We start from the raw sequence: 24,275 nt of genomic DNA on the forward strand, positions 1-24,275 counted from the left end.
GGTATTCACATTATCCCATTATCATCAGCCAGCATGAAAAAGCAATTGGGGTTAAGTGTTTCACCTTCCATGAGCTGAGCTGAGCTGATCTCAGAGGACGGCGTTGCTATAAACTGAAGAGAAACAAAGTTCAACCTTCTTTATCTCCTCTTTAAACTTCAATTAGGGAAATGATACTTGGCATACAAATATAGACTCCAAACACTGAGGGGATGGAAGGTTTTAGCGGAAACAACATTAATCACATTTAATCTGACTCTGTGGAACACAGGTGTGGACACTGCAAAGGCCAGCAGCCCTGTAAGGTGACAGAAGGACGCTGCATTACCTGCGACAGAGGCTGGAATGGGACGCGGTGCGACCAGCTCTGCTCCAAAGGCTTTTTTGGCGAGAACTGCCAGGAGGTGTGTCCCACCTGCAAGGACGGACACCACTGCGACCCCATCCAGGGGAAGTGCGCTCACTGTAACCCCGGCTGGATTGGGGACAGGTAAAAAAAAAAAAAACATCTAGAGCTTTGTCATTTTGAAGCTTACAAACAGCCTCTTTAACTAGTAGCTTTCCACACTGTGATAATGTCCGTGACTCATTCCACTCAGCTTAAAAATTACCGTAATCACTGCATTCCTTTCGTGTGTGATAGGTGCGAGGTGCGCTGCCCCAACGGCACATATGGCGAGAACTGCGAGAACAACTGCAGTCACTGCTTTAACGGCATCTGTCATGTTGTCACCGGAGAGTGCCTGTGTGACCCGGGGTTTTACGGCACCTAGTAAGTCATGAGACACCTCATACCTCCAAAATAAAGTCATGTTTACGCTCTCGGTGGCTTTGCAGAAAGGCTTTCTTGTGAAGTGTGTTCTCGTCTTGGGAATTGAAGAGGGGGCTTTTGTTTTTGGGCGTTTTTTTTTCACAGATGTGGAAGATTAACATGGAATAGAAAGTGAAAAATCCCTGATCCTGTTTACCCCTTTATTGCACTCTATTTTCTGTATCCATTGCTTTGAGTGTTTTCAAACAGATGCTTTTTTTCCTCTTTTGTGGTAAAGCTGCAACATGACCTGCCAACCCGGCCAGTTTGGAGTGAACTGCAACCAAACCTGCTCCTGCAATGACAAAAACTGTGATCCAGTGTCTGGTGCTTGCTATCTCCGTAAGAAAACCCCCCTTTTTTTAACACAAACAACCATGTCTGTGTTTATGACGTCTTAAAATGTTTCATTTTTGTTTACCCAGGCTGTCACAAGCTGGTCTTTTTTCTAAATAATGTACTTTTTCAGACAAAAACAGTAATTTCATGACTGCGCTACATGTTCAGCAAAGACCTATTTGTCCAAATGAGCAGATGCCACGAGTGCTGCGTGTGTATAAAACGTCTCATAGTTGGCTGTACACTCCGTGTAGCAACAAACACGTCTATTCAGGTCACTGTTTGTAGTGGGAGAGTTAGCGTAGTGAGGCCTTGATAGCGTTTCCAGACCCGGGCCGGTGTCCTTTTTATGGCTGTGTTTGTTGGCTCTGTTCCTGTCCAGGGAGAAAGAGAAGGAGAGGAAGAGAGGAAGGAAGGAATAAAGAGGGGGATGGTAAACATATAAGAGGAGGAGAAGAAGTTGGAGCACAAACAGAGGGAAAAAGAGTCGAGCAAACTGTTTTGACACGTTTTTATGTAGGACACAAAGTGCTTTGACAAAGCAGATGTGATTGGCTGGTGAAGGCAAGTCAGTGATGTTATGAGGCCGTGACACTTCCCCCCCCAAATCATTTCAGTCTTTAATCCAGCTGTGTGCAATGACAGCATGCAACACCCAGGCTGTCCAACAATCTGTCCTAGACCACAACTAAAGAAAGCTCAAAAAATAAAGGAACTGTGTTTGAAGATTGAAAATAATTCTTATACCAATGTAAAATCTGATAATTTCTCTTTATAATGGAGCCAATTCAGTCAGGAACAGGCATTTGTGGGATGAGCAGCAGAGCAGAGTGTGTGGGTTGCGGCCATGAAAAATTTGCCAAATTCTCTCTGCCAATGCCAAACAGCTGATTCTACACTGGAAAAAATGAAATCTTATCAAGTGATTTTGTCTTATTGTAAATAGAGAACGTCTTTTTTAGACTTACAATGGGCTGGATTCAACTAATAAGTCCAGAGAAATGTCTCGTTTCATGTTGTTTAAGGTCTTGTGTTAAGGTCTTAATTGCTCGTAACAAGTAAAAAAAAAAAATCTGCCAATGTTACAAGCAATTTAGACCTCATTTTTGTCTTTAAATAACTTGAAATGAGACATTTTTATAGACTGATTGCCTAAATGTGGCTCATATGAAGTATAATTAGACAATTTTTACTCAAAACAAGACAAAAAACACTTGATAAGACTTACATTTTTGGTGTGGACTCCTATTTGGTGTTGTTTGGTGGACTAGATGAAGTCTAAAGGAATAAGACATATTATTAGACATATACAACTATAGACATATAGACATATATGTCTAGACATATACAACTCATTCAGAGTACAGGAACCGGGTTATGTTCCTGTAGTCTGTCCTGAATTGTCTGCAAAATCTGTGAAGGACATCCTACAGTTCCTAAGTTCTGGGTGTCATCTTCTTGGGATGGAACTAGACCTTCACTTTTGGGGGGATACCTGCGCTTATTCCAAACAGATTGGCACAGCAATTCTTGAAGCAGACACTTACCGGCCACTTAACAGGGCCCATGGTCCATGGTGCACTGCAAAAAACTGAAATGTTATCAAGTGTTTTTGTCTTTTTTTTCAGTAGACAATGTCTTTTAATATGAGCCACATTCACCTGACCAGTCCAGAAAAATGTCTTATTTCAAGTTATTCAGAGACAGAAATTAGGTCTGAATAGCTTGTAACAAGTTTAAAAAAATAATAGTGACTTGAAACAAGACATTTTTCTGGACTGACCAGTTGAATATGGGTGATATCAAGTATAATACGACAGTTTTACTGTGCAAGCTTTTGGGGTACCAGAAGCTCAAAACAGGAGTGAAAAAAGCTGTTTGGCATTGACAGAGAAGATTAGGCAAATTTTTCTTGGGCGCAACTAGGGCTGCGTGATATAGCCTAAAACCATCCTGACACATGATATATATCTCAATATTCTGATTTTTCCTCTTAATCACTATCTTAACAACCCAAACCCCCCCAACATAAAAACATAAAAACAGGCATTTGCAGTAGAGTTTTCTAGGTGGGTAGGGGAGAGTGCTGCTTGCTCAGGGTCCATGCAATAGGGGGACTGGTGTTCCACAAAAACGTCACTTTTGGAATGGGCCCTGAAACCATTTCCAAGTGAAGGCCAAGTTCCACAGAGCAGTGGATGTTAGAGACAGGCTGTAAAGCGAGAATCCCAAAAAAGGCTGTTTCCTTACCCACAGATCTGCATTCAAGGTTTACAGAACAGCATTGTCCTGACAATTCCAAACAGACTGCAGGGACCATCTCCAGCCTCAAGTCCAGCCAGGTCAACGGCAGAATCAGCTGTTTGGCTTTGGTAGAGAGGATTTGGAAAATTTTCCATGGGGCGCAACACACATACTCAGCTCTGGTGCTCATCTCACAAATACATGTTCCTTACAAGATGCTGCTGCATTCAAAGGGGAAGTAAACAGGCTTTACATTGGTTTAAGGTTTATTGGTAACACTTTACTTAAGAGGTCTGCAAATTTCATTGCACTTAGGAAATAATTAGACAAAGTTTTTTCTTATTTCTTTGAAATTTCCCCTAGAAATTTCATGAGAATTTTGTGAAAATTAGCACATAACTTCTAGCCAGATTCTGTTTTGCAGTGCCCCTGCAAAACATTAAAGGCCTAATCATAAAGGTTTATCATTTTGCATCTGATCTCAATTATGCATATCAACAAACTGGGTACTAAAGAACTTGGTTAAAATTAAATAACAAATAGGTAACTATCAACTGCTTATTGGAAAATTGAATTATTCACTTTACATTTCGAAGGTAATTATCAGAGGAAACAATGAACCCAACTTCTGTTTTCAAGAACTAAGCAGCTATTTATCACCTGCTTCTCTGGAAATAGAAACGTTGGGATACTTATAGAAACATTTTGTGTTGGGTTGTGATTTAATTTGACATAAATTATTTGCTAATCTGGATTAGCAATTTGGACATTATTTTAAAGAAGTGCTAATTTCAAAGAAATAAGAAAAAACTTTGTATAATTATTACTTAAGTGTGATGAAATTCGCAGACCTTATTTTTTAAGCTTTGTTAAAACACGAAAAAATCTACCAAGCACGTGTTTCCTTGCTTTTTCTGCAAAGTTTACTTCACATCTCTGTCCTTCCGAGCCATCTAATCTTATGCAATGCAGGACTTATTATCTCTGGGGTGTCTCCCACTTAAAGAAGGAGGGGTGCTAATAAATCATCCATGAGTTATGGTTGAAGGGGGGGCAGGGTGAGTAAAGCAGAAGTGAGGGGAGGAGGTTGCTCACAGGAAACAGCTGAAAGAGGGTAAGTGGCCTCACATCTTGAAGGCGACAAGATTAATGGTGAATAATCTGTGGTGAATTTCAGCCTGTTGCACTTTCATTTCCTGAGAGATGCTTCCCGTCAAGCAGCAATTAAAAATCAATTGTTAATGCCCCACTTTGCTCCTTCTTTATTATCTCTCTGTAACTATCACATTAATAAAGATCACACACAGTTATCTTACCCTCTTTTCGATTAATTTAAGTTGTAAATCATGATAATCTGCTGTATGCTGATGTCTGACGTGTTAGTGATGACAGACAGACAGAGATTTGTTGAAATTGGCGTTCAGAGCCGCGTGGCACACCCAGAATTCCCTGCGTCTCCCCTTTCAGAGCCCAACCAGCGGATGGGTGTGATTGCGGCTGGAACCCTGGTCTCCTTTCTGCTGATCGTCCTGCTCTCGCTGCTGTGCTGCTGCTGCCTGTGCCGACACAAAGACGACCACAAGTGAGTGACAGATTGGTGTCTTCACCTCACTGGTGCATGATGGGAGCTTTGGGTTTGCCCTGGTTAGGAAAATAGGAAAGTGTTTTCTTTTCAATCCCTCTCACAGGTACCAGGTTGTTGAATGAATAAATGTATGTAATTTGCATTTTAAGTGCTTTTTTTATGTGTTGACATTACAGTGTGAGTAGAATGTGAGCGGCCCCCGGGCCCCAAAAAGAGGCACGGGGCCAGGTGTTATATGCCTCTTTTGAATGATTTATTTAAATTTCCATGGCGTCATCCTTTTCAATCCTCACCAAGATAACTTCTTCTCTCTTCCTCTCTTTCCACCAACAGCAAAAAGGCGAAGCGGATCCTGTGTGGACGATTCAGCCGCATCAGCACTAAACTTCCCCGTATTCCACTGAGGCGACAGAAACTGCCCAAAGTAGTCGGTAAGCCCCAAAACTCTCACTCACATCCCAGCGCCGTGCTGCCAGGAGCTGCTGGAGTTTATGTAACCATCCTCTGTGGTGCTTGTAGAGCACAGCCTGTTAATGCAACATCAATCTGAGCGCTTCATTAGCAGTGAATGCATGATTAGATGATAGGGGCAAAAGTGCACCCATTATTTCAAAAAGTGCAAGTAGAAGTCAGTTGGAGAAGCAGCTCCTGATGCAACATCTTGACTGAAGAAGTAATGAGAAGTTCAGGCTCTGAAGGGTTCTCACGGTAAAAGAAGTTAAATGCATACCTCTTGAGGAACCTAAGAGGCAGCGACAGACACGGACGTAACATGAGTGTTTTACTGGATGATAAAAGGGTTTAACAAACATATTTGCTATTTGTGGAGTGGTGAAGGAGGAAAGTTTGTAGTGAAGTGCAGCGTTGCCAACTTAGAGACTTTTCAGACCCCTCTAACTGCTTTTTTTTTTTTTTTCAAAAATGCGACAAATCTAGCAAGTTTTTCTGTAGTTTGGAGGCTCTGACATTAAAGCACATTTCAATATTACTCTTCTCAAACACGTTCAAAACCACTCACAGGCAGACAAGTCCTCCTCACTTGTGAAAGCAGGCAACTGCACATCAGTGAATCTTGCATGTGCATGATTCTTTTACGCTGTCCACTCTCTATACAGTCTATGTTTACGCACACTGTCATAAAGATGTGACTTTTAACCAGGTGTGTGTTTCATACAGTAGTTTAGTAACTGTGTTAGCCTTTAGCTTGGGCTGTATCTCTCTCCTGTTTCTCTGTCTTCTGCTCTTCTGTCCTTTTTCTGTCCGACAGTTAGGCTCCAGTGTCCACCATCACTACAAAATTAATCACAGAAATTATTTTTTAGCAGAGAAAAACACAGATCTCTCTTTACACTGCTAAACTTTGTCAGCTGGGGACTTCAACGTGCCATAAATCAATCCAGTCCTGCATGACCGGATTGGGAAGCTATGAAGTATCATTTTAAAATAATAGGCGCAAATAATCAATTTCAAAGTGTGGATGTGTATGATCAGGCATATATCTAGAAGGGAGTCTTTTTCAATATCACTTTTACACTCTTCACAGCCCCTTTGAAAGAAGAATAAGAAGAAGTTCCATTTGTAGTTCTTAACAAATTTATGGTGGTTTTTACTAGGGCTGCACGATTATCGCAATCGCAATGTCAGCACACGCAATTATGTAATCGCGAAAGAGGATATCGCAATCGCAATCGCAATGTCAGCACATGCAATTCAGATTTTTCTCCATGATAACCAAGCAAGCCTGTAGACTCATCATGACACAACTTTTTTTATTAAATCGCAAGCACAATCGCAATCGCAATATTGTCCACCTAATCGCAAATCGCACCTTTTCCCCAAATCGTGCAGCTCTAGTTTTTACCCTGCTTACGGGACTTTTAGTTGTTCCAGGGTATTGGTCCCATCAGTCAAAAATGTGCCATGAAGCGGAAAAAACATAGTTCACACTGGACTATAAGGCGCATTTATTTAGAACAGTTCAGCATGTTTACAGTATTTCTGGAGAGAAACATTTACAAATAACTTTGATAAGTCAGTATTTGTGCATTAGGAAACTCGACCATAGTTAAGTTTCAGTTTCTGTTCTCTACATGCGTTCCTCTCACTCACTTCGCTCATGCGCACTCTGCCCCTCCCCATCCTTCCCTGCTCTACTGTGAGTGATGCCGCTTAGACATGAGCTCTAAATGTCCTCACTTTAGAAAATTTACAGGAGTTTTGATACTAGTTTTTTGACTTGAATCCTTAAAAACTGGCTAAAGTGGAGAGCGAAAAAGACACAGGTGAACTTGTTATTTCTCCAAATCACATTACGACAGCTGTCAGGCTGTCCAAGCCAGAGATGCAGAGCCTTCGTCAGTGCGCTGGGCCATCGGGGCCATGGAGATATTTTCTCATCAATATTCATCTTTTATGAATTTAGAAATCTTTCTTCATTAAAGTATCCAATAACACACAACCTCATTTATTTGACATATAAGCCACACCTGACTATAAGTTACAGGAACAGCAAAAAAACAATCGCGACTTATAGTCCAGGAAATCTGGTGCTACCATTTTGTCCATCACAGGACATTATTCTTCCATCCTAAAGCATCCATGACAATTACATGCAAATGCCTGATTATGCAAATTAGGTGATGGCATCATTTAACAACTTCTTGGACAGCCAATAGCTGCTTTCCTGACTGGGCTGTTGGCAACACTGGTGTGGTGTCTGTGATGGAGAGCAGAGCAGACTCACACACACAGCGAGCAGGAAGCAGTATGACTTTAACTACAAGCAAAACCAACTCCAGAACTTTCCTTTTCAGAGAAGTGGTTCAAGAATAGCTTTTAATTTTTCAGTTTTGCTGCTTTATTTACTTTTCTTGCGCTATCCCCCTTCATGTTATCTCAACGTCAATCGACATACATCACTAGCTATCTCTCTATTTTATTTTTTCCACAGCAGCAGCGGCTTCTTTTTGAAAATATCAGTCTGTATCTGTTTTTCCCACAAGTTTTTGATACTAGTGGATGTAAAAATGACACAGTGTATAGTTTTAAAAGCTAATGGTTTTGAAAAGTATCAATTATTTAGACAATCTCAAATACTTATGAGTTATTATCAAATCTTATAAGGTTGGAATCATTTTTCGATAATTTGCTTTGAATGAATTTAGGTAACAAGCCTGTTTTGAAAAGATGATGTGCCGGGAAATGTGTTAAAACTTGAGGCCAAAATTTAGAAAAAGGTCAGGAAAATCAGCTTTACTTCCCAAAAACATGTTTTTTTCTGTTACTTTCCACCTTCAATTTGCATCATGATGCTGATTGACACGTTTTACTTCTAAAGACGCTGTATACACAACATTTTTGGCTCTCTCGGCTGTCGATGCCTTTTTGTGTCAGGAGAGGCAGTGACAGCGGTGAGTGTCAGTCAGAGTGAGCCTCCTCCTCCTCCAGAGCTACCCCAGTCTGCTGCTTTTAGATGATGAATAGGGTTGAAAGTGTGTGGTGGCTGCCAGGCGAGTATGGGGTTTCATTTGAAAGGAATGCTCTGGTTTTAGAGCCCCTTATTTTTCTTGGCACCCTCAAATGCCATGTGTTCACATTATTACAACCCTTAACTGCCCCCCCACCTCCATTTTCTTACTTACTTGTTTCCATCACCTTCTTCCTCAAGAAAACTTTTCTCGGGCCGAGGAGGAGGCCGTGTTATTAAAAGAAGGCCGGTGGTTGTCGGGTGCCCGGGTGGCGCTGAGTGACGGGCTATCAAAGGCCGCACTGTTTGGGTGGATGCTGCAGCTTCATGTGGAGGTCTCGTGGTCTGTGACAGATCTGTCTGTGACCCCGGTCTTCTCTTTTTTTATAACAGCAGACAGAGAAGACTGCTTATCGTTCATGCTGAACCACATCTAGTTAAAAATAAGGACGTTGAGATGAGCATGTTTGGCCCCCGATTAGATTTTTTGTGTTGAATATCTGCTGATACTGCATCCTGTTTTTGAGTTTTCTGTGATAATAGTTGAAAATAACATCAAACTTTTTTTTCCATTTTACTTAGTTCAGCTACTTTTGTTGTAAAAAATCATCTGTTTTATATGCTATGAACTTTTTCCAGAGTTGCTAACAGACAATCCTATGTTTGTAAGTTTTTGTCTTTTATGTCCCAGGAGTGTTACAGTAGGCTATTTTAAAAATGCGTTCTGTAATAAAGCTAAGTATAGCTGTTGTTCCACATCAATATGAGGTTTGTTATTTTCACAAGTTTCAGCCAACTCGCTTGGTAAGACATTGACGTTCTGCAAATTGTGCTCCATCATAGATAGGGTTGGGTTTCAAAACCAGTTTTCTCAAACTTGCTCGTTTTGTAACCGTAAATAAATCTATAAGATTTATAAAATTGATAAGGCACATGAATTTCAGCTCCAGTTATCATTTCCTGACAGTGACGTAAACATCTTTCAGGAATGTCCAGGAACATCGTGAGAATCCTGCAGCGCCCGAGAAGTTTTTATAAACTGCCAGAACTGCGGTGCTGCATTAGATTACATCACACAAAATGCAGCATGTCACAAAGTCGTGAGGAAATGATGGTTGCAGACCGAAACAACTGTTCTAAAGTTCTGCTAAGCTTTTTTCAAAATGTCTCACAGCTGTAGTAACCCTATCCTTAGTTTAAAGTGATACTCCGGGATGAAACAAGTTGGGTCCTATCACAAGGTTTAGGGCAGAAATTACCCCTACAGCAGTGATTTTGTGCAGCAGAAGCCCAGAGCGCTCGCACCAAACACCCCCTCCCTGCTCCTCTGCTGGTTTCCTCTGCACTCAGACGGGGCCATATTTTACTTGACCAAAAACACAAATGAACGGACTCCCACTGAAAAAATCTGGTATTGGTCTACATTCACACTTTATTTAGAGAATTTTCAGTGCGTTACTTTCACACAAAAACACAGCTAAATAAGGGTCTAGTTCTCATCGTGTCTCTTTGTCCTGGCAGACTACCTGCGTTTGTTTATATGTGGCACGCCGCACGCGCGGACTGATACACTAAGCAGCGAGCGTCTCGTAGCCAGCTGTGGCTCTGCATTATTTTCACATTTTTCATTATATATATTACTTCATTGAAAGTGTTACTTTTACAGAGAGATCAAGCTTTCGAATATTCTTCAGAGTTGAAAAACAGCATCTCATTTATTTTGGGTTTGCCTTTTACAGACTTTTTTTTTGGGGGGGGGGGCTTTTTGAGGGGATATTGGGGGTTTAAATCCAAAGTGCGGCTGTTTCTTTAATACGACACCCACCCCCTCCCAGGCGTTAAAACTAAGACTGTAGAAACTGTCCATCTTGTTAATGTTTCATTTGCTTTTATTGTTCATAAAGAGGCATGAAGTGGTGTTAACATCAGCTCCACTCATTTTCACTTCAAGTTGAAAACTCCTCACCTGAGTTCAAAGGTTTATCAATAGTTTTAATGGCTGAAAAATACACACTTTGTCTCCTGAAGTGTTTGTCTAAGCCTGTATTTTTCTCTCCTTCCCAAAAAGTATGCTAAAGTCGGTCTTTTTTCACTGGAGACTGAGGCTGATGTTTAGTCAGCAACACTGAGGGAATGACAGCTGCTGTCATGCTTCAGTATTAAGTCAATGAATTCCTCCATTGAAAGAATTTAATGTGCCCATTCAAAGCTTATTTATTATTGAGAGTTGTTTATCACACAGTTTCTGGTCCCTGTCGTCAGTTTTTTTGTTTCCGCCTGTTTCATGTCATTGTAAACACAATCTTTGCTCAGCTGGACCGACGATCACACCATCAGCTGCCGTCTCTGAGAACTTGCGGTTGAAATCTTTGTCTCCTCTCTGACATTTATAGATTGAATGATTGATGGGTGAAAAAATAAAGTTGCTCAAATTGTTGCACGGCGCTGTCTGCGTTCTGAACACTGTAATCTGACCCTCAGAAAGAAAAAAAAAACCTCAGCTGAAGTCATTCTGCTGTGGAAGGAGTTAAAACATGATGACCTGATTTCTTTTCCATGTCTGAGCAGCATGTGCTGTCTCACTTATCCAGCTGACTTCTTGGGTTTTTTTAAGCTTGATTCCGTCTCAATTATGACTCAGTCATAATACAAAACTAGGACAGAGATGTCTTTGTCTCAGCAGAGCGGGATATTAATATGCTTGTTTGGGAGGTTGACCACGTGCAGTAATGTGCCTGAAGCATAAAAAGCAGCATCATACAAATCAAAGTGGCCTTTTTAAAACAACAGAAAACATTTATTCACTGCAAGACATCAAACGAGACAAACCATGCACCAGTTAAACTCAAGAAGTCCTTTGGCTTTTCCACTTTGTCTTCTCTAAAGTGTTGTTTCTCTGCCACAGAAGCGTGGTCTGCCAACATTTAGAAACTCTAACCGGAGCTACAGAGTCCTGCACACACACACACACACACACATTCCAGAGGGGGCCCAATGGGGCTGGAAACAGGAAGTGGTCAAATTTACCCCAGCCCGTGTCAGAACTGTGATTTATCCACGCCAGGGTCAGTAGCAACAGATGTGGCAAGAAAATGAAACAGGAATGAGGGGAAGGCAACGTTTGCTCATCTGTTAGCATGGTTAGCCTCAGAATTAGCCACATGAGCATGCTGTCACCTTTTTTCCATATGTTTGTGCTTTTAACTTGAATCCCATTCAAAGCGTATTTACTCTGCATCTGTGCAGCATTCCTTCAGCCTCTGTGTCCAACCACCTGCTTTTTCGATTATCACAACCTCCCTGCACAGCTTATACTACAAAAAGTGTTAAGTAGCTATTCTAGATTAATGTGGGCTTCAGCTACAGTCGTCTTTATCATTAGATACACAAATGAATATGATCATTGTTGGGATTATTGGCCCTGATTTGGCCATCTTGGATGCCATTCCATGTGCCGTATTTGTGTTAGACTCTACATGTAATCCTGTAACCCTAACACATGCTATTTCAGGCTGAAACATATTGTTTCTTCTTTTCATTGGCAGGCAGCGTCCCCTCTCTAAGCCCAGCTTTCCACAGCTGGACCAGACATTTGAACTAGCAACCTCCTGGTCTCAGCCAAGCTCAGGTCTGCCGCAGATCTGTAAATGCATCCCCCCACTGAGCAACTGTGGTGGCGGAGCCGTGCAGCTGGGACGTGTCAATAATGCCCTGTTGTGCGTTTGGCCTTCATGTAGGGCGGGAGCACAGCGGCATCCAGTCTGCAGAACAATCTGCCCCGCGAGACCCTCAGTCTGGAGGGAGCAGCTTTCAAGGGCAGCAGTTGTTGAGAGCTGCATACAAGTCGTGTCGCAAAATGCTCATGTGTTAGCTTGTTGACAAACCTAACTGAAGGCTTCGCATAGGCTGGCTGCTCTGCATTCCTCACTCACCCAGAGGCCCTGCAAAACGACTGGTTTAGTCATTTGTTTGTCCTGTCATCAATTTCAGATTGCATATCTGTAGTTACAGCCTGTGGATAGATTTTTCTGGTTGCTTTATGCATTATTCAAAGGGTCTGTGAGGAGTTTAAAAGTAATTTTGAAAAAGTCTCCCTTCTAGATAAATGTAAACCACACTTTGAAATGAGATTATCAGTGCCAATGTAGGTTATTTCTTACTACTTCTTCATAGCATCTTGATAGCTTCCCAATCAGGTCGAGCAGGTCCAGAATGATTTACGGCACTTCCAAGTCTCTATGACAACACCACGCCGGCTGACAAAGTTTAGTAGTGAGAAGAAACAATTGCAGAAAACAATTTCTGTGACTAATTTTGTAGTGATAGTGGACACTGGAGCCTAACTGTCAGACGGTAAAAGGACACAAGAGCAGAAGAAAGCTAAACGGGAGAGTAATACAGCCTAAGCTAAAGGCTAACACAGGGGCTAATCTCTTTGTGATAATGTTCATTCCAACCCACAGTCAGCAGTTATTCTGCAGTGGTCTGTTCAAACTTGAGAGTCTATCAATAAAATGAAGAGTGAGTTTACTGCTTGGTAGATGACTGGCAGGACAGAACCAGGATTCACAAACGCTACACATCATGGACACGTCTTACAGAATGCATATTGCATACAGCATATTGATGGCTACTAACACATTAGCCTACGGATATATCGTAGCACCGGTTCACCGATTCACGTAGAATCAAAAGGTACTATGTTAAGGTACCTAGAGGCATCCTTGTGACTGTGAGGGAGTGGAAGAATAGGTAATTTTCCATGCTGGACATGAACACAGCATTACAAGGTTATATACTGAGGAATAAATATGTAAAATTGAAAGAAATATATACTTTACTCATAAAAAAAAAATATATTTTTTACCACATAAACACAAAAAAGTACAGAAAATTGGTACCATTAAGTGCTAGTACCGACTGCCAGGTACTGGGCATCGGTACCCTATCATTTCAAATGTGAAAGGTACCCATCCCTACTTACAACGTTTGCTTGTTGTCACACTTTAAGCAACATACGTAACTGTACAGATAAATACCTTGCCTCATAGCATTGTATCTGGTAAAAAGTTGACTTCAAAGAAAATCTGTCCCAAAACAAACATAGGCCTGGTTAAAGTCACATCTTTACTTCAGTGTACGTGAGACTCCAGGCCAGAAGGTGGCGAGGCAGTCCAATTAAACAGATCCTCCTCGTAGCATCTGGTCCATGTAAAGACTTTATGTTTGATCTTGAAATAGTCTTCAGAAAATGAAGACTAAGTTGTAACCATAGACTGCATTAATGGGCGTAGTCTCTACAATGTCACCCGTCTGTTTCTGAAAAAGACTTTTGAAGCAGATCGGCTATCACGGCCATATTGGAAGTGACAGAGGCTTTGAGTACAGCTGTAGGCCGCATGTCATGAGCTGAGCTGTGCCTTTAATTGGGTGAGCTCAGGATCTTAATGTCCTCTAAACCGCCAAGTTAGAAAAAAATTCACCCCCTGTACAGTGTGAGCAGATAGCGAAATTAGCGACTCAGATAGGAGATGCTTTTTGAACCAGGCTGTAAATAGGTAAATTTCTCCTGTGAAAACAGCTTTTTTGGCTTGGTATGCATGTGACTTTCGGTACTTCTGGAGCCAGCCTCAAGCGGACACATATATGATCTAGGTCCACCTCATAACACATCTTTAAGCTAGCTCTCTTTTGCTGGCATGGCCCCATCCTCTGGAATGACCTGCTGATACCTTTCAAAAACATTTCCCCACATACACCAAATTCAGCACTCTTTATCATAGGCCCACTCTAATCCCATCTACAGCGCCACCTAATGGACACATACTGAGTTTTCTTGTCATGTTTCAAAAAAATAACTGTACATGACTACAAATTAATACATTACCTCGTCGCTTTACATCCCGGCAAAAGTTGTCTTGGACAAAGAAAAGTCGTGTTAAAAAGAAGTGCTCTCCAAAATAAATGCATGTGGGTGATGATGCTCATGGGAAAGTGAGTCTTTATCCCAGAAAAACACTACAGATTCCAGCCAATGGTGTTCTCTTTGATAAGAAACGCAATCAGAAAGTTGTCCCAAGTTTGACTGTGCACAAGTTTTTGATTAGAAAAAGCAACTGGCATTATTCTTGTAAGCAGGATATCCTAAAATATTCACATAAATGAAGCCTTTGGATGGAATTCCCCTCCCAGACTTATCAAAACACTCTTTATTATCAGCTTTTTCCTCTTTCACACACATCTGTTCTGACTTATTGTGGACATGTTGCACCTGTGTTGACATTATTCATCCTAAAAGTAACACAAAGTCAGACTTTTTGGAGAGCAGTGGTTTGACATCAGTGTAGCCCTAAATATAAACCGCTCTCTGGAACAGATCTTTAATCTGAGGTGGTAACTTCTGTTAAAAGCTGTAATTCGGACCACGAGATGAAGCACAGCTGCTTCACAGAAGAAAAACAAAGCATGGTCTTTTGTACAAACATGTCAGCACACAAAAGAACTCTGTGGCACACACACACACTGACCCAATTCAGATTGGACGATGACTAAATCGGGCTGTTGTTTGAGAGAATGTTGAAAGCAGAAGAAAAAAAGGCATCAACAGAAAGTTACATGATGTGAGGCAGACATGGAAAGCAGCAGAAAAACACCAGATTGGTTTATGATGAGACATGAAACAGACGTGTTTGTAGCTGTCAAATGGTGATACAACAGGAACACATCATCTGTTGTAGATATTTGAATGTTTAAAGATCAAGCTAGTGCTTCTATATGTCACCACGTCTGCAACTATCTGTCTGTAGATCACAAACCAACAGCTGAATCAAGTTTTTATCCCTGGCAAAGCTCCTGGCCCAGTTTAAGGGGAGTTCTCCAATGCAGAGTTTATCTGAGGTCCAAACAAACGCATGGACCCATGTGTCATCGGGCATGTAAACAGGAGCATCTGATGTGGTCGCTCATGTCGAGTTAACGCCCAGCAGAGTTCAGGCCAAAGCTGCACTCTTCACGCCAGATGGGAAGATCAGCCGCAAGTATCCCCAAGAAACCACAGCTGTCCTGAGACTGAAGGGTCAGCAGAATGCTGCAGTGTCTGGAAAGAGGGGGTGGGGGATTTGTAGAAGAGAGAGGCAGACAGGCGGGGAGAAACCCTGCTTAGTGAAGATCCCTGAAATAAGAAGTTAGAATCAATACTTAGCATGTAGATGGTGATGTATGACACTGGTGGTCCAAACTTTGAGTTCTTGAAAGTGGCCATGGGTCAGCAGCTGTAACTGACATTTTTATTAACTGTGACATTAACGATGTCATGAATCCATCTTATTCCATCATCACAGTCTGATGAAATCAAACTTCACCTGTCCCTCAGGTGTCTCTTGATACCAGATGATCAGTGGTCAGTTTTCTACAGTGTTATGTGCTGCGTATACTCAAGGAAAATCTTCATTAGGAGGCGATATGAGAAAAATTTGTCAGCTTTTATTGTTTGGTTTTTGTTCTATAGCAGGATCAGGATCTGGATTTGATCTTTTTTTAATGATGTTGTCACTCAGGTCAGCCATGCCCTTATATGGGCAAATCTCATAAGTTTAATGACAAGTTATAAAGATAGGAGCTATTTAGACCCCAACTGTTTTTGATCCAGGCTGAAATGATTCGATTTTGCTGTGAAAAAAAAGCTGGCTTTTTTTTATTTGGCTTAGTGTGTATGTGGTTTCTGGCCAGCCTTAGCCTGACTCTCGAACAGCTGCATTTCTTAGCACTTCCATATAGGCTTCATACACTGCAAAAAAAATGAAGTCTTATCAAATGTTGTTGTCTCATTTCCAGTAGAAAATGTCTTTTTAGACTTAATGTGAGCCACATTCACCTGACCAGTCCAGAAGAATGTCTTATTTCAAGTTGTTTAAAGACAAAAATGAGGTCTGAATTGCTTCTAACTATAACTTGTATTAAGTCATTATTCTAGTTTTAAGCAAAGTTTTAGAAAATTTTCCTTCTCCCCTTGGCAGATTCTTTTACTTGTTAAGCAAGTAGGCAAGGCAAGTTTATTTATATAGCACATTTCAGCAAAGCAATTCAAAGTGCATACAGACAGAACTAATGAGAAGAAAACAACTAAAATTAATTTAATAAACAGATCAAAATAAAAAAAATAAAATAAAATATATTTTAAAACAAGATAGGAGTCAGTGTACAGTTGCGAAATTGCGTTTTTTTTTTTTTTGTTTTTTTTTTTAAGAAAAGTGATTAAAATGAATTGTTGAAATGCTCAAATAAAAGGCAGCTGTAAAAAGGTAAGTCTTCAACCTGGATTTAAAGGAGACCTGATGTTTTCGGGCACTTTATTTCAGATATTTGGAGCATAGAAGCTGAATCCTGCCTCTCCATGTTTGGTTTTGACTCTGGGGGCTGAAAGCAGACCTTAGCCAGATGAACTTAGTGGTCTTGATGGTTCATACGGGATCAAAAGATCATTGGTTTATTTTGTCCTTAATCTATTTTGATTGCTGTCCATTGTTACAAGAAATTCAGAATTCATTTTTGTCTTTAAATAACTTAAAACAAGACTTTTCAGGGCTGACCTGTTGAATGTGGCTCATATCAAGCACAATAGTTTTTACTTAAAATAAGCCAAAAACACTTGATATGATTTAATTTTTTTGCAGTGTATTAGGATTGCGGCTTGATTTCAATTTCTAAAATCCATTACCTTATTCATTCTTTACCTTCCTTGGGGCTTTATTTATGTTACTGGACTTCAAATAAAAGTGAATACATGTTGGTGCTGGACAAACACTCCGTCACTGCGCTCTGTCTTGCATCTAATGGTTTAGAGAAGTTCAAGCAAAAAAAGACAGAGCTACTGGAAATGTAGATGTAACAGAAACAGAAAGCAGAATGAGCTTTTGAAAGTTGGAAGTTGAAAATGAAAACCATGTTTGTGTAAAATGTTAATGAGAGAAAGAGCAAATACAGAATAAATAGGAGAGGACCCAATACTGAACCTTGGGGGACACCTTATGACAGAGGAGTGATTAACAAACTGTCAAAAGTTAGAAGTTGACATATTCCTTCATTATACTGAGATGATAACCACATCACTAGTAGCTGTATGTATTTTCCAGAGTGGTCTGGGTTTTTGTTCACTCATATGCAAAACGCAGACTCATTTAAACCAACACTTTCCACGACTCGGCAGCAGTTCAGAGCGTGAGTGAGAGCAGACTGTTGTTCTTGTAACATGGTACAATACCCTCCGGCTGACCTTTTGGCTTCTGCGTTTGTTTTCTGTTCTCAGTAGCCCACCACGACCCAGAGAACACCTTCAACTGCAGCTTCATCGAGCCCCCGTCTGTAACCGAGCAGCTCCCCCCACCCTACTGGTCGTCCCAGGAGTCTTTCTCTTCCTTTGAGAGCGGAGACGAGGGGCCGGTTTACTGTGTGCCCCATGAAGGTGAGTCATCGTCAGAATAAATAAACAGTTTAGTTATCTAGAATGACGCACGTAAATCTCAAATCTGTCCGTGGCATGAAGGAGCCTTTTCACACGTACACACACACATACACAGATGCTGATAGGCTCGAAATCCCCAGTGTGACCGCTCACTGACTAACCCACTTCTGTAAATCTCATTATGGAGATAGCTTTATCATGTGCCATCTAAGCCCAGGTTTTGCTTCGAAGACCAGGGAAGTATAAACAGGAAATGGAACGGTCAAGTCAGCACATGGCTCATATCCAAACAGTGACTAACCCCTTGAAGTTTGGTGGAAAACACCGATTCAGTCAGTTTCTATTCTGGAAGTCTGACAGTGCAGGTCAGGGTTTGTTTTGAGGGGATTTTGTGTGTGTTGTGTGACGGATGGATGGATGGATATTTTGTTCTCACTTTACAGTTCAGCTCTACATGTTGATCAAGAGTTTCAGATCGATCTCTAAATCATTACAGTAAACATCACAGAAAAGTTTGGGAGTAGAGTTTCTCTGATAGGATCTGTTGCATTGGAGCCACTCCAGTTAAAGTATGCGTACACAAATTAGCAAATGAAGTGGCACTGATAAGCTTGTACTGGTCTTCTAAAAGATAAAAACAATGAAATGCAGCTGTAAATGCTCCTCTTGTAACTCAAACTAATGCAGCCTGGGGATTTTTTTTCAGCTTTTTAATTAGTTGTCTCACATTGTTCTGTCATTTTAACTTGTAGAGCTTAACCCTCAGAATCTCAAACCCTTTTTTTTTTTTTTTTGCTTTTGTCATATTTTTACTCACTGTGGTCTCATTTTTCCTCTGTAAAGTGAAGTCCATTTATGTCTTTATGTAGTGTAACAAAATTTAAAGGTGTAATTCATTAGAAAAAAAAGAGTATTTAAGAGATTTTGCAATATTAAAAACTTCTTAAAAATAAGGTGGGAGTATATACAACACACTTTTAGGTACCCTGAGGCATAAGGAACACAGGAAAAAAGTGGTGTGGTTCTGTCTTTACAGAATCTACACATTCTAAGACCTAAGTTAAGTTGCTTGTAATTTTTGGCGGGTTTTTGTTTCTGTCACATTTTTACTCACTGTGAACTCATTTTTCACTCCAATTCTCCAAGTTCTACACTTCTATGAGGTCAGGAAAACCAGGGCCAAAGGCAGATGTAACTCAACAATGTCTCAGAAACATAACAGAACCAGACTGCAAGAAACTGTTCAATAAAGACAGGCTGACAGTCACATTTTCTGAATATTAACTCTAAAACAATGCAAACTGTGAAGAACTGTCTACAAAACACTTTATTCAAGCATTGAATCAAAGAAGTTGTGAAGTATTTTCATTTTTACAAGCTCTGAGCACAACAAACTGTTGCTTATTGGTAGATGGGCAGATGAAAGGCAACTTTCAAAGAATTCTTTAGATTTAAATACAGGTCTAATATCGATCGTTCAGGGCTTGTTGGAAGCAGTAAAAAGTGTAGGATTATGCGTTTTTTACAGAATTTAGCTAGACCAAACTGTTGATTTTCTACAGATTTTCAAAGAGGACGTGTGAATAAACTCGATGATGATTGCAGTCTCACAAAATCATTGATCTTTCCCGCCGGTTTACGGCATGTTGCAGATGTCACATGTGTCGATTCAGGGAAACTTGAGAATCTGACGACAACGCTACTCTTTACAGCTTTTGAATAGGAAAAATGGCTTGTAAATGCCAGTCATTTGAAAATAGGTGCGTCCTGGGCCCACCGGTGGGCCTGGGATTCCCAGGGTTAAGTACAAGTTTGCCAGGACTTAAAGAGACAAAGATTATAAACCAGTATGTCTGCTTACCTTATCTAAGCCAACCAGTGGCTTGGTTATGTTGTGTTATGTTACAGCTGATTTAATATTGCTACAAATAAATACATGATGATATTGTTATGCATTGAGGATGTTCTGAAGCAATTAATATGCTTGTTCTTGAAACTAAATTTTAATTTTCAACTAACCAACTAGTCTCACGGTTAAAAGTTTGCAGAGTGTGGCTAACACTAGCAGAGTTAGCACCACCAGCTTTTGGTCCCCCTGAAGCTCAAATGTTCACAAGCCTCTCCCGAGTTGACCATACAAAGCCTAAATAAAACTTTGTCTCCTTCCATATTCTAAACTAAGACACGGCAAACCATTCTGTGCAACAATATACTATCAGCTGTCTGGGCCTGTTTACATCCAGATTGTTGTAATTGTCAAAGGGAGCTATTGCTAGTGGTGGATGGCTGCATTACAGCTTACATACAGCATATACCCATCCGACAATAGGCAATTTTACAGAATTACAGCAGCAAACAAGAAAGTGCAAAGTACCAACATTACAATAAGAGTATATCAAAAGAAATATTTAGAGAACCAGTGTACCAGCATAAGTTGTGCACAGACTGATAACATAAAGGTAAAAACTCTCCTGAAAGGGTGAGACATGCTGTCCATCAGAGACACCAGCTTAGCCATCATTCCTCTGTCAGCCTCCACCTCCAGAGGGCAGCCCAGGTCAGGGCTGGCTGGCCTTTTTCATCATTCTGTGTGGATAAAATCCTTCCAACGTGGCTCTGTTAGCCATGTCTCTGTCTTTAGCTCACTATCTTATGGTCGATGGCACTCTTTTTGGCTTGCACCACAGCACAAGCACATGGTCCTCTCCTCCTTCTCAGATCATAGGGAACATAAGGCCTAGCACTAGCTAGCATCCACATACTTTAAGCTGCAAACAGTAGATATCGCATGTAAACAGTTCACAAAGGATCCCATGACACACACAAGGGAACAAAAAAAGTAAAGACACCACTGCAAGTGTAACCAGTTCTATGTCCATGGCCGACAAATGAGCCATAAAAAGTAACTACAGGCCCCAATGGGAAAACAACTTACAAGAGAAAAGAAAAAGTAGAAAAAAGACAAGAAAGAGGGAGCTGTTGCAATGGGCCACCACTCGGGTGGTGCCTAGCAACAATAAGTTGTTTAACAAGTTAAATAAAGAGTTGAAGGATTGATAACACAAGCAATATCTGTTCTGTTAAATGTCAACTTAATAAGCAACGGTCAGCTTTAAGTGGGCCATGGGTGGTTAGCATCTATAAGCTACAGGTCATATAAAACATGGAAGTTGCAGCGTAAGCACAAAGCATGTTACTGCATTCCCTGGTTCTTCTCATCATTGATGAATCCATCCCATATAAATTATCTTGCTTTGATCAATACTGTGAATTATTCTAATAGTCTGATCTGTATTTTTACTTTCTTGTGAGCATGACAGTCCTTTATATTTACTCTGTTTTTCATTGATCCACAGACTCAGTGAATGAGAGCAGAGAGAAGCGAAGCCCCAGCCCAGCAGCAGCAGAGAAGCAGGAAGCTGACCTGAATGAGGAGGATGCCGGGGAGTACACCTCTCTGAAAGACACGAGTGTCACAAAACCAGAGGGCAGCGAGCAGCCCCTTCTCAAGTCCTCTGACAGTGAAGGCTCTACCAGCGGCTCTGAGTCCACCACTGCAGCCCTCTACGCTCGCATCGCACGCCTCTCCAAGCAGTCCAAAGAGGATGATGGGAGTGGCAAGGATGGGGATGGCACCCCTACACCAGAAGCAAAGCGAAATGGAAAGCCACCACCTTCACCTGGGAAGCCCAAACCTCGGCCACCAGACCCCTCCACGAAGCCAAAGGTGTCATGGATACATGGAAATACCACAGGGTCTCCCCAGCCAGAACAGCAGGGGCAGGGGGGAATGAAGGCACTTTCAGTGCCAAAAGAGAAAAAGAGGAGCTCAAGCGATGGCTCATCCAAGAGCGAGGAGCGGCAGAAGTTGAAGCAACAAAAGAAACAGGAGGCGAAAGAGGCAGAGGTCAACGGCTCCCCGAGCAAACACAAAGCTCTGCGGGGAAAGAAGTCCAAAGAGGAGCAAAGCAGTCCCAGTCACATGGAGCACATCAATGGTGTGGTTCAAAATGCCCTCAAGAAGATCAGCAACTTCCACAGCTCCTCATCAGAGAAGAAGAGCGCTGAGAGTCCAAAGGAGACCCCGAAAGAGCCGCCAAAGAGCCCGAAGGTCCTCCACCCTCACATGAACTCTGAGGCTGCCACACTGCTGGCTGCTCAGCTCAAGGAGAAAACCCAAAGCATCAACAGAAACGAGGGCACAGGTCTCACGAAGACCAACGGTCTCTCCACACCCAAGGGAAACCGGGAGAAGCCGACACCTCCACAGAAAGCCAAGAGGACACCCTCTGGTGGATTGAGTCAGCAGGGCTCCACTAAGCCCCTTCTGCCCACCTCAAGCACCCTTCAGAAGATGGTGGCACCAGTCACCACTGACCCTGGGACCCCTGACGCAAAGAGCCCGGAGAAGCAGGACTTAAACGGCTCCAAGGTGGGGGACTCATCGTTGGATCCTACACCAAAGAAGACTCCAATAAAAAAGCCACCCAGGAAGAAAGGCAAGGAGGGTACTTTGGAAACCTCTGAAAGTAAAACACCCCAGCAAAAGACGGCCATTATGCCACCACAGGTAGTGAAATAAATATTTCAAAGACAAGATGCCAAAGATTTTGATACATTTCAAAGAGACTTGAATGGATTTGTTGGAAGGTGAACCGAACATTTTTTCACCCAAGGAATTTGAACTTTTTTGTATTGTGTGTCGTGCCTCCAGGACCAGTCAAGAGTGAGAATATTTTTAAATGGGCGCAGTTGAATCATTTTGGTGAGTCCTGTTAAACTGACTTCTACACACCGTTGTACTTCAGTCAAGATTTCTTTCCTCTTGTCACAACTCTTCACCAATCTCACACCAGCAGCCTGTGAGAGCGCACAGACACTTCCATAGTTTATTCATCTCTCATTTCTATTCGTCCACCACTATATTTATATACAATTGCTTTTGAGGTTGCTACGGTGACAGGAAAACAATGATGAGCACTGATCACAGGTACTAAAACACAAAAATTCAACCTTTTGTGAAGCTATTGTATTATCTCATTTCTAAAGGACCACAAGGCACAAAGTCACCCACAGAAATAGACATCCATCAATCTTGATTTTGAAACTTTTATTTGCAGATGATCGATTCCTTTATTATAACTAACAAACAGCAGCACTTTCTAGCATGATACCCTAGAAAATGACACACTCCTTTTAGATTGTGCATCAAATTTCCATCAAAGAGGGGGTATTTGGCTTTCCCATATTTAAAAAAAAAAGTTATAAAGTAATAATCCTGGTTATTCAAACTAAAATTGAGCAGATTTTCAAACCTCTACACATTCATACGTTGTAGAAATCCCCAAATCTGTCTGCAAACTGATGTAAACCTCCAAAGAGCTGGCCAGTCAGAGGGAAGGGGGTTTGTGGAGCCTCAAGCCTTAAAGAAATAGCAGCTGAAATGAAAAGTTTGAGGGATAAATTGTCAAGATTAAAGCTGGCTGATGTTAAACTGAAAAAACTCCAGTTGAACAGATTGCTCTTACTTTTTACCCAGGTGGTTGCCAAAGTAAAGCTGTAAAGCTCATTGAAAGATCCGAATGGCTCAGGTTAAAGAGGAGGTATTGTGCTTGATGAGATCTTCATGATCACCGGAGTGATGAAATGATGAGGTCATCACATAAGTAACTCCTAACTTGCTCATGAAACATTGAAAGTTCAGGAGTCACCAAGGTCTGCCCTTGACAGGCCTCCAGAGGGCCGGCCAATCAGAAGGAAGGGGGCTTGTGGAGTGTGGAGCCTTAAAGAGACAGACAGGGATTTTCAAAACACCAGTGTGAAAAAAATCATTTAAAGCTACTCTGGAAGTACCAAAGGAAATTAAAAATCTTAGATTAAAAAAGCCTCTCTTTAATTCTTCACTTGGTATGAAAAAGGGTTTTTGGGCTCCTCACTGTACAAATGCAGAATATTTGATTTCCTCGATTCAGCTTTCATTGCTTGGTCATAGTTTGTGAAGCCCAAACAACCTTCAGCTAACAGTAGATCACCAGGATGAGCTCTTCCTAAAGGTTTTCCTTTTGTTTGTTAAGTCAGCTAAACTACTAACAAAAAATGATACCCCAAGCTGTACTCTTGCCTCACTGTCTTGTAATGTAATGCTTTTAAATGGCTTAGGAAACAAGTCGTTTCTCTGTCTTACAGCACATTCCCAGGTCCCATTTGCTCAGTTTAGAGAAACATTCTGCAGAACAAACTCCTCCCTGTGAAGCAGAAGCAGTGGTTTCCTTAAGGTGACAGTTGTTAGTAGCACTCTGTGTCCTTTCTAGGCTAACATCATCACTGAGCTTTTCTCATGTCACATGAATCTGTGTATGCCAAAGGGGTA

At 41.3% G+C, this 24,275-nt stretch overlaps 1 protein-coding gene across 1 annotated transcript in view; it reads left to right on the forward strand.

Annotated features, from left to right (window-relative positions):
- scarf2 (scavenger receptor class F, member 2) overlaps nucleotides 1-23,115 on the forward strand; it is a 30,752-nt gene extending 7,637 nt beyond the window's left edge. Inside the window, exons 5-12 of the mRNA XM_074670819.1 lie at nucleotides 272-490; nucleotides 644-772; nucleotides 1,050-1,153; nucleotides 4,862-4,976; nucleotides 5,313-5,410; nucleotides 17,750-17,905; nucleotides 21,262-22,475; nucleotides 22,620-23,115. Of these exons, the coding sequence (XP_074526920.1) occupies nucleotides 272-490; nucleotides 644-772; nucleotides 1,050-1,153; nucleotides 4,862-4,976; nucleotides 5,313-5,410; nucleotides 17,750-17,905; nucleotides 21,262-22,475; nucleotides 22,620-22,661 (2,077 nt within the window). The 3' untranslated portion in view covers nucleotides 22,662-23,115. The remainder of the gene's footprint in view (nucleotides 1-271; nucleotides 491-643; nucleotides 773-1,049; nucleotides 1,154-4,861; nucleotides 4,977-5,312; nucleotides 5,411-17,749; nucleotides 17,906-21,261; nucleotides 22,476-22,619) is intronic.
- The last annotated feature ends 1,160 nt before the right edge of the window (nucleotides 23,116-24,275 follow it).

Source organism: Halichoeres trimaculatus, unplaced genomic scaffold (assembly GCF_033239565.1).
Source record: "Halichoeres trimaculatus isolate MK-OKI-2021-1 unplaced genomic scaffold, fHalTri1.1 fHalTri1_scaffold_5, whole genome shotgun sequence".
NCBI classification, from domain to species: domain Eukaryota; kingdom Metazoa; phylum Chordata; class Actinopteri; order Labriformes; family Labridae; genus Halichoeres; species Halichoeres trimaculatus.